General features: G+C 41.1%; 1 protein-coding gene across 1 annotated transcript in view; it reads left to right on the forward strand.

Moving 5' to 3' along the window:
* SYNE2 (spectrin repeat containing nuclear envelope protein 2) overlaps positions 1-17,602 on the forward strand; it is a 257,761-nt gene that overhangs the window by 49,519 nt on the left and 190,640 nt on the right. Inside the window, exons 12-19 of the mRNA XM_063440109.1 lie at positions 289-453; positions 1,357-1,469; positions 1,551-1,713; positions 3,415-3,511; positions 4,342-4,526; positions 5,045-5,191; positions 7,153-7,227; positions 8,685-8,855. Coding sequence (XP_063296179.1) covers positions 289-453; positions 1,357-1,469; positions 1,551-1,713; positions 3,415-3,511; positions 4,342-4,526; positions 5,045-5,191; positions 7,153-7,227; positions 8,685-8,855 — 1,116 coding nt within the window. The remainder of the gene's footprint in view (positions 1-288; positions 454-1,356; positions 1,470-1,550; positions 1,714-3,414; positions 3,512-4,341; positions 4,527-5,044; positions 5,192-7,152; positions 7,228-8,684; positions 8,856-17,602) is intronic.

The raw sequence follows: 17,602 nt of genomic DNA on the forward strand, positions 1-17,602 counted from the left end.
TTTAATGACCATACCTTTACATATAGTTACAAGCATTCCCAAAAATATCCTAATATTACTAAACAAAAAAATACATAGAAACATCTGCAGAATGTTACATGGCTATTGAACAATGACAAATATTTGAAAACCTTCCCTACACTTGTTATCAAATCTTAATTAAAAATTAAACTAACCATTGGAACATCTTTCTGGCCTAGGAAACATATTGTTTGCCAGTAAATTTAATCATTGTGGTTCTAATTTGGGCTTTGAAGTTTGACCCGTTATTATTAAAATTCTTACCAGATTGCAGATTGGAAGAGGGACCTTGATCGCAGTTTACCTCCTCCTTTGGACGCTATCGAGACTTGGCTTACAGATGTCGAATGTCTGATGTCACAGAATTTACCCGAATGCGACACTCCCTACAATACAGTCTCTCTACTTGAAAATGTGTCTGCTTCCTTTAAGGTACGATGTAATTTAGGAATACACTGTTTCTTGTAATATTCAGAATATCGCTGCAAATATTTGTTGATTTACTGCAAAAAATATTCTAAATCCCCATATTTCACGATTATTGACCAAATGTTATAATCTTTGGTTAAACTCTATGTGCTCTGTAATAACAAGTTAAACGGTCAAAAGGTCTTTTCACTTTTCCAAAAAACCTAGTTTACATCTGAAAACAGTAGCTTTGGCTGTAGCAAGATTTTCTGTACAAACCGCCCCCAAAAAGTCTGATCTTCCTCTGCTAACTTTATTCATCTTCGACGTGAGGAGAGGGAGGTCCGGGAGGGCAGACTGAGTGCAAGTCAGCGCTGTCACAGGCGAGGGGGGGCATGTTCCTACTGGCTGTCTGGCGCCATCATGCAGTTCTTGTTGGCATCAGACCCCAATTTTGCACAGGAATGATATTGGCCAGCCCAAAACTGTGTTCTGCACTGGCTAATGACACTCTCAGAGGTAGAGTTACACCGTTGGCAGCTAAGGGGTTAACATTCTTGGATGTGGAGCATTTCATGGCATAAACACTGTACGTATGGACTCCGGGCACCATCACCACTTCAAATCACTGAAGTGGTTAAGGTGCTTGGTGTAACCCCTTTACAGGACATGCTAAGCAACTAATGTCTAGCTCACTCTTAGCACTTTTAGCCAACCAATGCCGTACAGATTGCAAACCGTTATTGATTACACAGAGATGGGAATTTGCGATTTTCAATGCAGATGAAGTCATGGAAGATTTTAAACATTGCTATCTGTTTCACAGCAGCTGGCGAGCTGAACATGGCCTTGCCCCAATCTAACATTGTACCTTGATAATTACATCCAGGCCTGCGTTCTCATAATCTCACACCATGTTTGTTACAGGATCTGGTGTCCAGTGCAAGTGACTATTTGGAAACAATCAAATCTTTCAAGACATTGGATGTGAATGGCGAGATCCTAGTCCCAAGCGATAAAATGGAGGAGATGAAAGCAAGGTATACTGAAACATATTTACTCATTGTATATATTTTGTTACAGATATGAACAGTGATTGATTATTTGTTTACTTATTTTAGGGCCCTGAAGATCACAATGACGAATTTTAATTCTTTAATTGATTACCGCTGTTCAGGACATTATGTCCTGGCATTGCTTGAAGATGCTAAACCCCGACTGAAAATGTGGACAGCAAAGTACAAGACTCAGGAGTCCGTGGAAGCTCTTCTTGCAGACTGGAACGTGAGTGTAGCAGTGTAGAGGCTCCTAATAATCAAGGGAGATAGGGCAGTTGGTTAGAACACCAACTGATACCTTCTACAGAACAAACTGTTATATATTCTATTATATACTCCAAGATTTGGGATAGACTTATTGTAACGGTTAGTCTCGTTTAAACCAAACTGAGAAAGAACCCTATATTTTTAATGCACTTTGTAGATCCAGGATCCAGAAGAAAAAGTAATCAATAGAAGGGAAAAAGAGAAGGAACAGAAAAAAAAGCTCAATATTTATATATTCTAGATTAATTAAATATATAAAATACAAATATAAATCTTATTTTTTTTTTTGTTTGTTTGTCACATGATCTCTTAATAAAAATCAACATTCCCCGGCCGTCAATCATATATTTTCCCCATCAATCATCTTCGGCAACGTGGATAAAACTACAAATCAGAATTGAAACAAAAAGGCTTTGTGCATCGTCCATGTACATTTAGCCAATATCTGTTAGTAATGTTTCAAACAACATCCCGAATATTTAAATACAAAGTGTCAGCTGCAACTATATTTGGATGTTACACGTTGTCCCTCTTTACATTCTTTATGCGTTTGTAATTTTTTACACATGTGTTCAGGAACCTGATTCGTTTTAAATTCGATACTACATACAAACCCTCTATTTTTTTGCTATTATTATTACAAGATCACAATGGTATACGTTGCACAAACACGATTGGTTTTTCCTTTAGGAGATTGTCCAAATAAATTGCCTATATCCAAACTTGAGATTAGACATAGATGTGTTCTGTATAGTAAAATGACCCTAAAATGAACTTGATTGCAACATGTATGCAATGGGGGAAAATGCTGGTATCTCTTAGGATTTAGAATGTATTAGTAATTTTCTTTGCAATGGGGATTCCTTTTTTTCTAATATTCAAACTGACCATATTTGCTTGTTCTTTTTTTCCCCATCCCCTGCAGTTCCTGTTTTATTGAATAGCCCTACTAGTCTGTTTGGTGTGTGATTGCATATCATTAGGTTCAAATATTGACAATAAAGGATTTTATCACCAGTTTACGCCCAACCTTATCTTTACAAGAAAACACCTGCCGTCAAATTGCATACGTGTTTCTGTATCCGCCTAGAATGCTACAAATTATCCACGGATTTACTTACCCGCATATACATTGTCTGAACGGTTTATGAGATTTGTTTTTCTTATCGATTTATATTCGAGATTTAACAAATGATACCAAAATCCTGTTCAAACCAGGCACAGCCAAGGCACACGTTGCAAATGAGGAAGTGAAACAGATACTTTGTATCATTAGTCCTCTTCTCTATATGCTCTCTTTATGCTGATTGCCAGGTGTAATGGGCGGAGCTTATAACATTGATTGACCGGGAGCAAAGATGGAGGCGCCCAGTAGCAGGATAAAGAACTGTGGATTTCTACACTTACATTTAATTTTATTTGTAACCTTCAGAGATACATATTTGTTAAATGTAGGGATATGTAAACATAATGTTAAAAATCCTGAGAAGTGACCGCACCCATTAAGGCCCTGTTAATGAGTTTTTAAAACCGTGTGTGACCTCAGGCACCTGGCATTATGGGATCTGCCTGTCGAGAAACATAAATAACAATGCGTGTATCTCCCTTATGCCTCAAGGCAAGACTTTCACTAAAAAACGTATCTTCTTTTTAAATATAGGATTTTATGGAAAAGAATGAGTTCATGTTCCGTCTAGAGACTGCTTTCAAGAAATTCAGGGAACTCCGAGATCAGTTGGCTGCGTCGGATGAATATTGTAAGTACTGGCCAGTAGATCTGTTGATGTCTAAATGAGGTTTTGTAAAATGTTCAGACCGGGACATTATATCACTCTTGTTTGGACGTTATGGCCCCAAGGCTCAATGAATCTGTGTTTTATTGCCTGTTACATGGATGATGTCACTATCCATGCAGTATGGGATCCTAAAGCATGATCTGACCATATAATATATGTGACCTTTTCAATTTTTTACTTTTTAGAACAAATACGTGCTTTTTTTCATTGCATCAATACTTAAAAAGTTAATTACACAAAACAAGATAAGTCTCTTTTGATACATATGAGAAACAAAAAAATGAAAAAAACACAAACTTTTTTTTATATACTGTATGACTTTATATTATTAAAGGGATACTCCATGCACCATGACTAACTCAGTTATTTGAAGTGGTCATGGTTCCTGGAGTCTGTATGTGCAGCATTTTGCTATGAAATGCTACACGTACAGAGTTTAGTTCCTCTGCTACCGGAGGTGTAGCTCCACTTCCGGCCGTGTCATTGGGGTGTCATCAGCCAGCCCAGAACAAGAGTGCCACTCTGGTTAATGTCCATTATGTATAACATTCATTGCACAGAATTGCATTAATTGAATCGTCAGCTGCTGCTTCCGTGGCAGTGCATCATGGGACCACCATAAAGCATCGGAACACTTCTGGTATCATAACCACTACAGTGGGCTGAAGTGGTTATAATGCTTGGACCAACCATTTAATGATTTATAAATTAATAAAGTTCATATTACACAATTAATCTGTAAAATATCACCTATTTTAAGGTAACTGTGTGTTTTTATTTTAACAATACAGCAAGGGATTCTGAAGTATTTGCAGAATATGAAACCATTGAACTCAAATATAAAGGATTCCAAATATTGGCTCAGCAAGCAAAATCCAACATGGAAAACGTTCAGGCGTCTTGGACCCACTTTGAAAACAATATCACGCTAATTACATTCTGGTTGGATGAACAGCAGAGAATTCCCCTGGCTAAAGTAATCAATATTTTAATCTTTTTTTTTTTTTTTTTTTTTTATACATATTTTCACTTTTTATTATTGCTTGTTTTGTTTTTTTGTTTTTTTCAGTTATACTGCAAAATAAGTTTTTAGAAAATGTAATTTTCGATAATACGTCTTGTTTTTTTTCAAAAAAAAATTTTGTTTTGTTTTCTATGATCCTGGTAAACCTACTTTGCCCTTAAATTTTAAATTCACTTTACATTTCTAACAATGTAAGCAGTTACAAATAAGATGCAGGGAAATTTGGACATTAATTTATCTGTCTAGTTGTTCATAGGTTAACAATACTACAACATATCAAACATGGAAGATCTGGTTTATTGTACAGTATCTATAAAAAAATAAATACAAAAAAATCTATATCTCTGAAAGTGTAGACTGGTGGTTAGACTATCCAGCACGTGTGGGATCTGTTTAAACAGGGGTCTATTGTGAGTCAGCAGCAAACCTTTCTATCATGGAGTGAGTCATATTTTGGTCTAAACATGTAGGTTCCCAAGGAGATCATGTCCAAATGGGAGTCTGTACTTGCTTCGCTAAACAAAGATGGGAACTTCTTGATGGAGAAAACTACGGAAAAGATGGCATCGAAACTATCCAGCAAACTGAAATCCGTGAACAGTCGGTGGGCCAAATATGTACGTTTTCTGAGAATCTATTTGCAATCCGTAATCCGTTTGATGCAATTTGATTTCTAAATATATTTTATTAAAACTGAAAAAGAATGTTAAGGACAAATATATATCCAGTTTTTTGTTTGGGTGGAAATCTTCAGCAGTATCTTCTCACAACCGATTTAGAGTCATTATGATCACAATGTAATCGAAGGGTTTAATTGTGATGATAATGTGGACGGAGAATTTTTTTTTACAGATTAGTTCTATCAGAACTTTACAAATTCTCCTGACTTTCGCTTTTTGGTAAAAGTGAGAATTTGATGAATAAGCCTTTTATTTATTTATTTATTTTCTCTTTTCTTTGAATGGTGTCACCAGGACCTTTGAAATATGTAACTTAAAGGTTCTGTTAAATAGATTATTGCACAAAACTAAATTAAGTGATTTTTTTTTTTTTTTTACATGAAATGACAGTATAGGTTTTATAACCATTACAACTCACTGCTGTGGTTATAGCAATATCACATTGTAAACCATTTCCAACTGAATCATCATTTACCGGACTTGGCATGTACCTCCTGCCTAGTCACCGTTTCTGAGATACGTAAAGCGGAACTTACCATTCTGCATTATCTATACAATGATCAGCCACAACATTAAATCCTCCTCTGATACGTCGAGGCCTGGACTCCACAAGAACTCTGAACGTGTCCTGTGTCGTCTGGCACCGTGACATTAGTTGCGAGGTGGGACCTCCATGGATCGTATTTGTTTTTTCTGCACATCCCACATACACTCAATCGAATTGAGATCTGAGGAATTTTGAGGCAAATTTGAACAATTTTTTTGCAGTGTGGCAGGGTCCATTATCTTGCTGAATGAGGCCGCTGCCATCTGTGAACATCATTGCCATGAAGGGGTGTACGTGGTCTGCAACAATCTTTAGGTAGTTGGTACATGTTAATTTAACATCCACATAAATGCCAGGACCCAAGGTTTCCCACCAGAACATTGCAAATCGCATAATACTGGCTTTACTGGCCTGCCTTATTCCCATTGTTCATCCTGTTACCATCTCTTACCCAGGTAAACACACACACGGATCTGGCCATTTAACTGATATAAATTAAAACGTGACTCATCAGACCAGGCAACCTCCTTTCATTGCTCCATGGTCAAGTTCTGACTCATGTCCCCATGAATTTAATTAACACTCTGACCGGTCTGTAGCTACACAGCTCCATACGCAGCAAGCTGCGATGCACTGCACTGTGTATTCTGACACCTTTCTATCATGGCCAGCTTTTAGTTTGTCAGCAATTTCAGTTACAGTAGCGCTTCTGCGTATTCAAACTAGATTGACTAGCCTTTGCTACCCTTGTGCATTGGGGAGCCTTGGATGTTCATCATGACCTTGATGCTGGCTCACCCGTTATCCTTCCTTGCACAACTTTTGGTACATTCTAACCATCCCACAAGACTTGCCATTTTCGAGATGCTCTGACCCAGTTGTCTAGCCATCACTTTATGGCCATTGTCAAAGTCACTCCAATATTTTTGCTTGCCCATCTTCCCTGCTCCAACACATAAAATTCAAGAACTGACTGTTCACTTGCTGCCTAATATATCACACCCCTTGACAGGTGCCATTGTAGCGATATAATTAATGTTATTCACTCCACCTGTCAGTGATTCTAATGATCAGTGTATCAATTTTGTCCCTATTGGGTGAAATTAATTCATTGAGAACATCATCTGACACTCATGGACAAGGCATTCCACTGGAATTCAGGCAGAATCGATGTCACTGATGTAAAAGTAGGAATTTTGTTTTTTTAAATATCCGTAAGAAGCGGGACTGGGGGCAGGCTGTGATTGCTATGGATGCCTATATTGACCTTTAAAATGTATAATTGCTGGAGAAGCACCCTTAATATATTTATGACTCTCTTATTATTATTTTTTTTATTTCTCCTTTTTAGGTTAAAATTTATAAAGCGCAAAAGGAGACTGTAACTGATGGCAAAGCACCAGTAGACTCTTCTGAAGAAGACCAAGTGAGATATTACCAGTTAGAGGCTAAGATATATCTGCAAGCACCAATCTTTTAATGTTCCGTGTCATGAGTAATGGCCTCTCTTTGGATTTTATCAATTTAATGGGACACAATTTAATTTGGTTAAGTTCTGTGAACTGCGGTAATATCTTTCAGACATGTCCCGTTCTCACTTATTTGGCTGATGATTCCTGGTCTTGGCACCAAGTTTGTCTTCTCCTTCCAACATTATCATGTGTGGCTGGCGTGTACACTGAATGCCCATTGTTTGCCGTTCTGTCTGTTGGAATGAGTTGCCAAAAGTAAATAGTAAAATTATGAGTCAGAAGCCTCCCTTGTACTTTTTTTTTTTTTTAACAGCCTTGTGTTTGCTATGTACATCCACATGTATAGATAAAAAAAAAAAAAAAAGATAAAGAGCGAAGCCTACCAAATATTGCTGATAGGCCAAACATTCTAATTGAAGCACATGCTCCTATATATATATATATATATATATATATATATTTGTATATTTGTATTTAATATGAAAATTAAAATGTCCCTCAAGGAATCAAATTCTTAGGCTAGTTATCAAAGGGGATCATCAACACCCATCAGTAACCGAATAGGCTTTTACGTGTTTTCAAATACTGTGACTACATGATAGAAGGGACACTCTAAGCACCAACACCAATACTGAATGGAGTGGTCTTGGTGCCTAGATGGTGTCCCTGAATCTCATAAACATCAAGGTTAACATTGATTGATAAGCCTCCACTGGCTTCATATTATTTGACTTTGAATTTTCCTCATTGAGAAGCATTATTTCAATTAAATTTGAGCATAACTACTTTTATTTATTTATTTTGTACTTAATTTTAAAAGTTCAGGCACAATAGTCTAAATTTGTGTTGGAACACTGTAAAGTCATAATAACATTAGCAGGTTCCTTTTTAAAGTATAATCCTATAGAAGATATACATAGAAGTAAAAAATATCTTGTCTTTCCTGCACTCTCCAATGGGAAGCCCCCTGGTGGCTATAACAGACTTAGATTAATGTTTAAGCTGGAATTCCACAGATCCTGTACACACAACTGATAAGTACTGGCATTACAATGAATAATATACAGTTTATTTTCGGAATGTTGACAAATCCATTCATGCCTTCTTTCCCATCCACACATAACAATTTTTCTTTTATTTAATCACATATTTATTCAGCTGTAGTCTGTTATCAATGCAAAATGGCTGCCGCCTGCAATTACATTTCATGTAATTTATTAATATTTATATGAATATTGCTACAGCATCCTGCAATTTAGTTAGTATCCGGAGATGTTGCATATTTTACGGAGTCAATTATAAATAGCTAATATGTTTTCTATAGTGTCCCTTAAAATCTAGTCTGTAAGTTTTCTATGGACGTTATGATGTTATGGTGATTGTTAAATGTGTGGATTTTTTTCTTTGGCAGGCTTTGAATAATTTGGGCAGTTTCCCCCTTGCTGCTGAGGAACATTTATCAGAGGTTGATATAAAAACCAACTTTGAGCGTTCAAAGAGCAGGCTGGAAACATACATCACAGCAGCGACAGGTCTCCTCGGACAAAGACTCACCCCAGACGAGTTCATTTCACAGTATGAGGTTGGTGACATTCTTTACAGTGATGAATGGGAAAACTGGTAATTCAGAAATCGATTTTTATTAAGTGACTAAAGTTTGCTGAAAAGACTTGGTAAGAATGGACATTGCGTTTCAGTAAAACCACAGTGAAACTGGACTATCCATTTCTATCCATCACATTCTCTTCTGTGAACACGAAGACCTAACTGGTATCCTCAGGTTTTGTAACAGAATAATTTGGCTGTTGCGTTGACATGGTGCATGTTGTATACAAAGACTGGTAGAACTTTGAATGAGGCTTGAAGAATCGAGTAGATCGGCTTGTTGTTTTTACCGATTACAATGTATAACAAATGTTGCGGTCATGCATATTTTCTCTACTCTCTGCTCCTCATGCATCTTAGACTTTTTCAAGTCCTTACACTGGCTTCCTGTGTCCTTCTAGAATTGCATTTAAATTCTGAACCTCCTCCACAAATTTCTCAACATCTGTGCCCCAAACTGCATATCATCTTGGTCACTGTGTTCAGCCAGTGACCTTCGCTTGTCCTCTTCTCATGGGCTACTTCATTCTTACGGATTGCCCTTAGTTTCTTAGCGAAGCATATCCGGTTCAACACACAAGTTGATGTCAGTCTTGGATTACGTGGTTTGCTCTAACTTATTTTTTCCTCCTTAATTTTTCTTTTTATCTATGCAGCTACCTTACATGTTTAGTATATTTTGGTAGTTACATACAAAGTGCCCATCCAGCGATCTATATTGCTCTACACCTCTTGTCGAAATATACATGCATCTTCTAAATTTACTTGTGTTGGGGCCTCATCACCTGTTATTTCCATTTGCCTATATTTTAATACCTGTATCTCTCTCTTTCCAACACTTTGTTACACTTCATCTTGCATTCTTTTAATCCATGTCACATATGTGTCAAAACGTAATGGACCACTCTGGGGCCAACACAACTTAAATGCATTTGATAGGGGGTTTGCCTCCTATTTCTGGTGGTTTGTTTTTTTCTCCCTCCTTAACCCCTTATGGACACATGCCATGTGTGACATGCAGGGCCAGATTAAGAGCCCAGTGGGCCTGGTGCTGACAATTATGACGGGCCCAATTACAGAATCATATCGACCAAAAACAGTAAAACACTCCCAAGCGTCACGTATCTGATGGAGATGGTGCTGGAGAGAAAGAAAAAGGCAGCTATAAGAAAACACATACCCTAGGCTAATCTCTCACTAATTTATGTTTTCATCTTTCAAGTAAATCCATAACCCCTAACAGCAGTGTCCAGTCAAGCAGGAAGTCAATGGGCATGGTAAAAGGGTGTGCCACTGACACAAATCACGTAACCTGCCAAAAGGGGCGAACATGCCCAAAAAGAGGACATGTCTGCACAAAGAATTAGAAGGCCAACCTGGCATGAATGCATGTCAGGCTGCCTGCCAATCATGCAGCTGGCCAACTGAGGGCATACTATGCAGACAGCACCCTGAGCTTGGCATAAATGCATCTAATGATGCGCTCGCTCAACGCTTTCTAAGGACTGTCCCCTAGCACTCGCTGGTCCACTTGTCTCCTTACCTTCTTACTAGCAGGCAGAAGCTCCTGGTATATAGTCTGGGACAGAGAAAAGCTGTATGTAGTGAGTGTAGAAGAAAGGGAACATGCCATAGTGTTAGAGAGACCAAAGTCAGCATTACCTTAAAGGATCACTATAGGGTCAGGAACACAAACATGAATTCATGACCCTAGTGTTAACACCACCATCTAGCCCCCCTGGGCCCATCATGCCTCCATAAATATAGCAAAATCTTACTATATTCAAGCCTGAAGCTGTAACTCTGCATGCTGTTTGCCTCAGAAAAAAGCAGTCTGCTGACATCATTAGAAGTGGTGGCCTGATCCAATCACAGTGCTTCCCCATAGGATTGGCTGAGACTGACAAAGAGTCAGGTCAGAGCCAGCATGATTCAAACACAGCCCTGGCCAATCAGCATCTCCTTAGAGAGATGAATTGAATTAATGAATCTATATGAGGAAAGTTCAGTGTCTGCATGCAGAGGGAGGAGACACTGAATGTTTGGATGCATTTTAGGCAGCCATGACCCAGGAAGGATCTCTAACAGCCATCTGAGGAGTGGCCAGTGAAGTTATCACTAGGCTGTAATGTAAAGACTGCATTTTCTCTGAAAATACAGTGTTTACAGCAAAAAGCCTGACAGTAATTATTCTACTCACCAGAACAAATTCAATAAGCTGCAGTTGTTCTGGTGACTATAGTGTCCCTTTAACTATATTCACTGTCGGCCAGTCCACACAAGTTTTATTTCCATACATCCCTCTTAAGTTTCCATACTTAAGTAAGAGTATGTGAAAAGTAGTTAGGGTTGCCACCTTTCTTGGAAAAAAAAACATACCGGCCTTACTAATTTGCATAATTAAATATGTATGGGTGACATCACATGATGTAAATCACAAGGAGTGACATAAGAGAAAATGCTGTAAAATCACCCAAAAATATAGATGGATTCCTCCCAGTGCCCCCCATGTCTCCCATTGCCCTCATGACTCAGTACCCCCATGTGTTGATTACTCCAGGTCTCAGTGTTCCTATGTATCAGTGTCTCATTGCCCCATGTCTCCCAGTGTCCCCTAGTGTTATGTCACCAGGTCTCCCGGTGATCCTATGTATCACAGTGTCTCAATGCCCTATGTCTCCCTGTGTCCCCATGTATCCCAGGGTCCCCATGTCACTAGGACACTAGGAAGATGGGGAGACCTGGGGACACGGGGAGACCTAGGGACATGGAGACACCAGTGACACTGGGAGACTAGGGGACTCTGGCTGGGACACATGGGGACACTGGGAAAATAGGGGACACTTGAAGACATGGGGACGCAGACACCAGGGACACAGACACTAGAGACACTGGCTGGGGGACATGAGGACATTGAGACATGGGGACACTGAGACACCATGGCCACAGACACTAGGGACACTAGCTTGGAGACATGGGGACATTGTGACACTTGAGGCACTGAGAGACATGGAGGCACTAGGAGACATGAGGACAGTGTCAGGGTACCTGAGGTCTCTACCTCTAAGGGAGGTAGAGACTTGGTGGTTTATCCGACCAGGCGAGCTGTTTCCTCCGTTCCTCGCGGTCCATCCAGCCACTTAAACACCGGCCGCGAGGAATCCACATCCTTTTCTAGCAGGACGCTCAATACGTGACGTCATGACGCTATCACGAGCGACCTGTCACTCAAGTGTCCGATATCCAATCGGCACTTGTCAGAGGCGTGATTACCATCCAGAGCCAGGGTATTTAAGCTTACTTCTCTCTTCAGCTCATTGCCCTGTCGTGGTTCTAGCTTGTCTAGTCACTCAGTGCTCTGGTATTCTAGTTTGCTCTATTTGGTTTTGACTCGGCTTGTTGTACTTCCCTGCTTCTCTGTTCTCCCTTGACCCGGCTTGTCTCTCGCTTATCTGTCTTCCCGTTCCCTCGACCTCGGCTTGTCTCTGACTATTCTCTATTACTCTCGGTACGTTAGTCCGGCCATTCTAAGGCCCGGTATACGTACCTTTCCACTCTTTGTACTCTGCGTGTTGGATCCCTGTCCCGATCCTGACATTACGACAGGGCCAATGGATCCTGCAGGTACAAACAGTCAGCTTGGTTCTTCTGATCCCAGGTTTGACGCCATGGAGCATAGGATGGATCAGATGGCTCTAGCACTACAGGCACTTTTGTCTCGTGCTAGTAACCCACCTGAGGAGACACGTACTCCTTCTATTTCTCCTACAGTCTCAGGTCTAGAAGTAGCCACTGTAGGTGCTTCTTCCCGTATTACCCCACCAGTACGTTATGGCGGGTCACCGGAGAAGTGCCGTGGTTTTCTGAACCAGATTAGCATTCATTTCGAATTACAACCCCGCTCTTATCCTACAGATAGAGCGAAGGTTGGATTTGTTATTACTTTACTCATTGAGAAAGCTCTGAGATGGGCCAATCCTTTATGGGAGAATGATAATCCACTAGTCTATAATTATAATGCCTTTGTAGCTGCGTTTAGAAGAACTTTTGATCCTCCTGGTAGAAAGGTCAATGCAGCTAGATTACTGTTGCGCCTTAGACAGGACAATCGAACACTTGTGGACTATGCACTAGAGTTCAGGTCCTTGGCGGCAGAAGTTAAGTGGAACGAACAGGCTTATATAGATGTGTTTCTGAATGGGTTATCAGATGTAATTCTTGACGAGGTCGCTACTAGAGAACTCCCTGAGAATTTGGAGGATTTAATTTCTTTTATATCTCGTATTGATGAACGCATAAGAGAGAGGCAGAACACTCGAGATAGGACCCGTAGACCCTCCTTTAAACTAGCGCCTACCTTTCAAAATTCTGAGTTCGAGGACTTACGTATTTCTGAACCTATGCAGATAGGCAGTACTCATCTCACAGAGAGAGAGAGACAGTACAGAAGAAGGGAGGGTTTATGTATGTATTGTGGAGTCAGAGGACATTTACGCCTAAATTGTCCTAATCGTTCGGGAAACGCTCGCACCTAAGTTTCTCTAGAGGACAGGCCTTGGGTGTTTCTACTTTGTCCTCTATTCACAATTACAAAGAGTTCAGGCTTCTGTTACCCGTTTCTTTGAGGTGGGAGAAGGGAGTAGTAAAGACTATGGCACTAATCGATTCTGGAGCTGCTGAGAGCTTTATAGATCAGGGTTTTGTTGCCAAGCATGCCATCCCATCCCAGTTAAAAGAGACACCACTGGCTGTTGAGGCCATCGATGGTAGACCGTTACTTGAGCCTGTTATTTTCCATGAGACCATACCGATTAACTTAACTGTTGGCATCCTACATAAAGAGGATATATCCTTAATGCTCATTTCTTCTCCGTCTATTCCCATAGTCCTGGGGTACTCCTGGTTGAGGAGACACAACCCTATTATTAATTGGGAGTCAGGGGAGATAGTTTCGTGGGGAGAGAATTGTCAAGAGAAATGCTTGCGGAAGGTCTTACCTCTCGGATTAACTAATACATCGACTACCTCTGACAATCCTACAGAGACACAAATTCCGCCTCAGTATCTAGATTTAAAGGCAGTATTTGACAAAAAGAAAGCCGATACCTTACCCCCACACAGGTCCTTTGATTGCAAAATTAACCTACTCCCTGGTACCATGCCTCCCAGAGGTCATGTATATCCATTATCTACTAAAGAGAACTCAGTTCTAGAGGAGTATATTCACGAGAATTTAGACAAGGGATTCATCAGGAGGTCCTCCTCCCCTGCCGGGGCTGGATTTTTTTTTGTTAAAAAGAAAGATGGTTCTTTGAGACCTTGTATTGATTATCGAGGCTTGAATAAGATAACCATTAAAAATGCCTACCCGATTCCCTTGATCACCGAACTCTTCGATCGTTTGAAGGGCTCTACAATTTTCACCAAGTTAGACCTCAGAGGGGCATATAACTTGGTGAGAATCCAGCAGGGACATGAGTGGATGACGGCATTCAATACTCGATATGGTCACTATGAATATACTGTTATGCCTTTTGGGTTATGCAATGCGCCAGCTGTATTCCAGGATCTGATAAATGAGGTTCTTAGGGAATTTCAGCAAGATTGCGTCATTGTATACCTAGATGATATACTCATTCATTCTAGTGAGATTGAGACTCATCACAAGCAAGTCAGGAGGATTTTGCACAAGCTTCTCCAGCATGGCTTGTACTGCAAGTTGGAGAAATGTAGCTTTGATCAAACCCAGGTAACCTTTCTCGGCTATGTGATCTCTGGGGAGGGATTTAAGATGGATCCGGATAAGCTCCAATCCATTCTAGAGTGGCCTTTACCCAAAGGTCTTAAAGCCATACAGAGATTTATTGGTTTTTCTAATTATTACAGGCGCTTTATTAAGGGCTATTCTTCCATTATCGCACCTATCACTAATATGACCAAACAGGGGGCTGATACTAAGAATTGGACTACTGAAGCTCTCCTTGCGTTTAAAACTCTCAAGGAGCTTTTCGCTTCCGCTCCAATTTTAGTTCACCCCGACACTTCTCTGCCTTTTCTACTTGAGGTAGACGCATCAGAGACTGGTTTAGGTGCTGTCCTATCTCAAAGGTTGGGGGTTGATAAACCATTACATCCATGTGGATTTTTCTCTAAAAAATTGACCGGTACTGAAAGCAGATATGACATTGGTGACAGAGAATTACTAGCGGTTATCAAGGCTTTGAAAGAGTGGAGACATTTATTGGAAGGTACATTACATCCTGTTACCATTCTAACTGACCACAAAAATTTGTCTTATATCGGAGAGGCTAAGCGGTTGTCCTCCAGGCAGGCTCGTTGGTCGTTGTTTCTTACCCATTTCAATTACGTTCTGACTTACAGACCTGGGTCAAATAATTCTAAAGCCGATGCGCTATCTCGCCAATATGAGCCCTCTGCTTCAGTTGAACCACTTATGTCCTCCATTGTACCCAAATGCAATATTATTGCTAATACCAGTCTCAAAATTCATTCTCCGCTACTTGACCAGATCTTGAAGTCACAACATCTAGCTCCCGGAAACACTCCTGAGGGAAGAAACTTTGTTCCTCCTGAACTTCAACTGGAGCTCTTACAGTGTTTTCACGAAAGTAAAATAGCTGGTCATCCTGGTATTCGCAAGACATACTCTTTGATATCCAAGGATTTCTGGTGGCCTTCACTTCGAAAAGATATTGAGGAGTTCGTCGCAGCTTGTGAAACTTGTGCCAAGACTAAACTACCTCATGCATCTCCATGTGGCCTGTTACACCCCTTGGACATTCCTGAGAAACCTTGGTCCTGTTTGTCCATAGACTTTATCGTTGATTTGCCTGCTTCCAAGAGACAGACTGTTATTCTCACGGTAGTGGATAGATTTACTAAGATGGCCCATTTCGTGCCATTACCTAAACTTCCGACTTCTCCTGAATTGGCGGAGATTTTTGCAAGAGAGGTTTTTCGCCTACATGGGATTCCTTCGGAGATTGTTTCTGATAGAGGCTCTCAATTTGTCTCACGTTTCTGGAGATCCTTTTGTTCTCAAATGGGCATCAAATTGAACTTCTCCTCGGCCTATCACCCTCAGTCTAACGGAGCTGCTGAACGTACCAATCAAAAGATCGAACAGTATCTGCGTTGCTTTGTTTCCGAACACCAGGACGATTGGGTCGGTCTGATTCCTTGGGCGGAGTTCGCACACAATAACCTTGTTTGCGATTCAACTCGCTCTAGCCCTTTCTTCATGAACTATGGCTTTCATCCCTCGATTTTTCCTTCGGTTTCCTCTTCTCAGGGGATACCGTCGGTTGATGATCATGTCGCCAACCTGAAGAAATTATGGGATCAGACTCGGCAAATTCTGTTACATAGTTCCTCGTTGTTCAAGAAACACGCTGACAAGCATAGAAGAGCGGTTCCTGTTTTTGTTCCTGGGGATAGGGTATGGCTAAGTACTAAGAATATTCGACTAAAAGTTCCATCTATGAAATTTGCTCCTCGCTACATAGGCCCTTACAGGGTTCTCACTCGTATCAATCCGGTTGCGTATCGCCTTGCTCTGCCACCTGCCTTACGCATTCCTAACTCTTTTCATGTCTCCTTGTTGAAACCTCTTATTTGCAACAAATTCTCCTCTAAGGTCTCCTCGCCTCGTCCTGTTCAGGTGGAGGGTCGGGAGGAGTACGAGGTAAGCTCCATCGTTGATTCCAGAATTTCAAGGGGAAAATTGCAATATCTGGTCAACTGGAGGGGATATGGTCCTGAGGAGAGGAGTTGGGTACCTCAGGAGGACGTTCATGCTTCTCGCCTTCGCAGAGCATTTCACCTCCGCTTCCCATCTCGCCCCGGTTCCTTCCGCCCGGTGGGCGTATCTGAGAGGGGGGGTACTGTCAGGGTACCTGAGGTCTCTACCTCTAAGGGAGGTAGAGACTTGGTGGTTTATCCGACCAGGCGAGCTGTTTCCTCCGTTCCTCGCGGTCCATCCAGCCACTTAAACACCGGCCGCGAGGAATCCACATCCTTTTCTAGCAGGACGCTCAATACGTGACGTCATGACGCTATCACGAGCGACCTGTCACTCAAGTGTCCGATATCCAATCGGCACTTGTCAGAGGCGTGATTACCATCCAGAGCCAGGGTATTTAAGCTTACTTCTCTCTTCAGCTCATTGCCCTGTCGTGGTTCTAGCTTGTCTAGTCACTCAGTGCTCTGGTATTCTAGTTTGCTCTATTTGGTTTTGACTCGGCTTGTTGTACTTCCCTGCTTCTCTGTTCTCCCTTGACCCGGCTTGTCTCTCGCTTATCTGTCTTCCCGTTCCCTCGACCTCGGCTTGTCTCTGACTATTCTCTATTACTCTCGGTACGTTAGTCCGGCCATTCTAAGGCCCGGTATACGTACCTTTCCACTCTTTGTACTCTGCGTGTTGGATCCCTGTCCCGATCCTGACAGACAGTGAGACACTGGCAGACTGGGGGCACTGGGAGACTAGGGCGCACTGAGACACCAGGGACACTAGCTTGGAGACATTGAGACACTTGAGGCACTGGGAGACATGGAGGCACTAGGAGACATGGAGACAGTGAGACACTGGCAGACTGGGGGCACTGGGAGACTAGGGTTCACTTGGAGACTAGGGACACTGTGTCATAATGTCTCCCAATGTCCCTTAGTGTCTGCCATAATGTCTCCCAGTGTCCCTTAGTGCCT

Source organism: Pelobates fuscus, chromosome 13 (genome assembly GCF_036172605.1).
Source record: "Pelobates fuscus isolate aPelFus1 chromosome 13, aPelFus1.pri, whole genome shotgun sequence".
In the NCBI taxonomy this organism is placed as follows: Eukaryota; Metazoa; Chordata; class Amphibia; order Anura; family Pelobatidae; genus Pelobates; species Pelobates fuscus.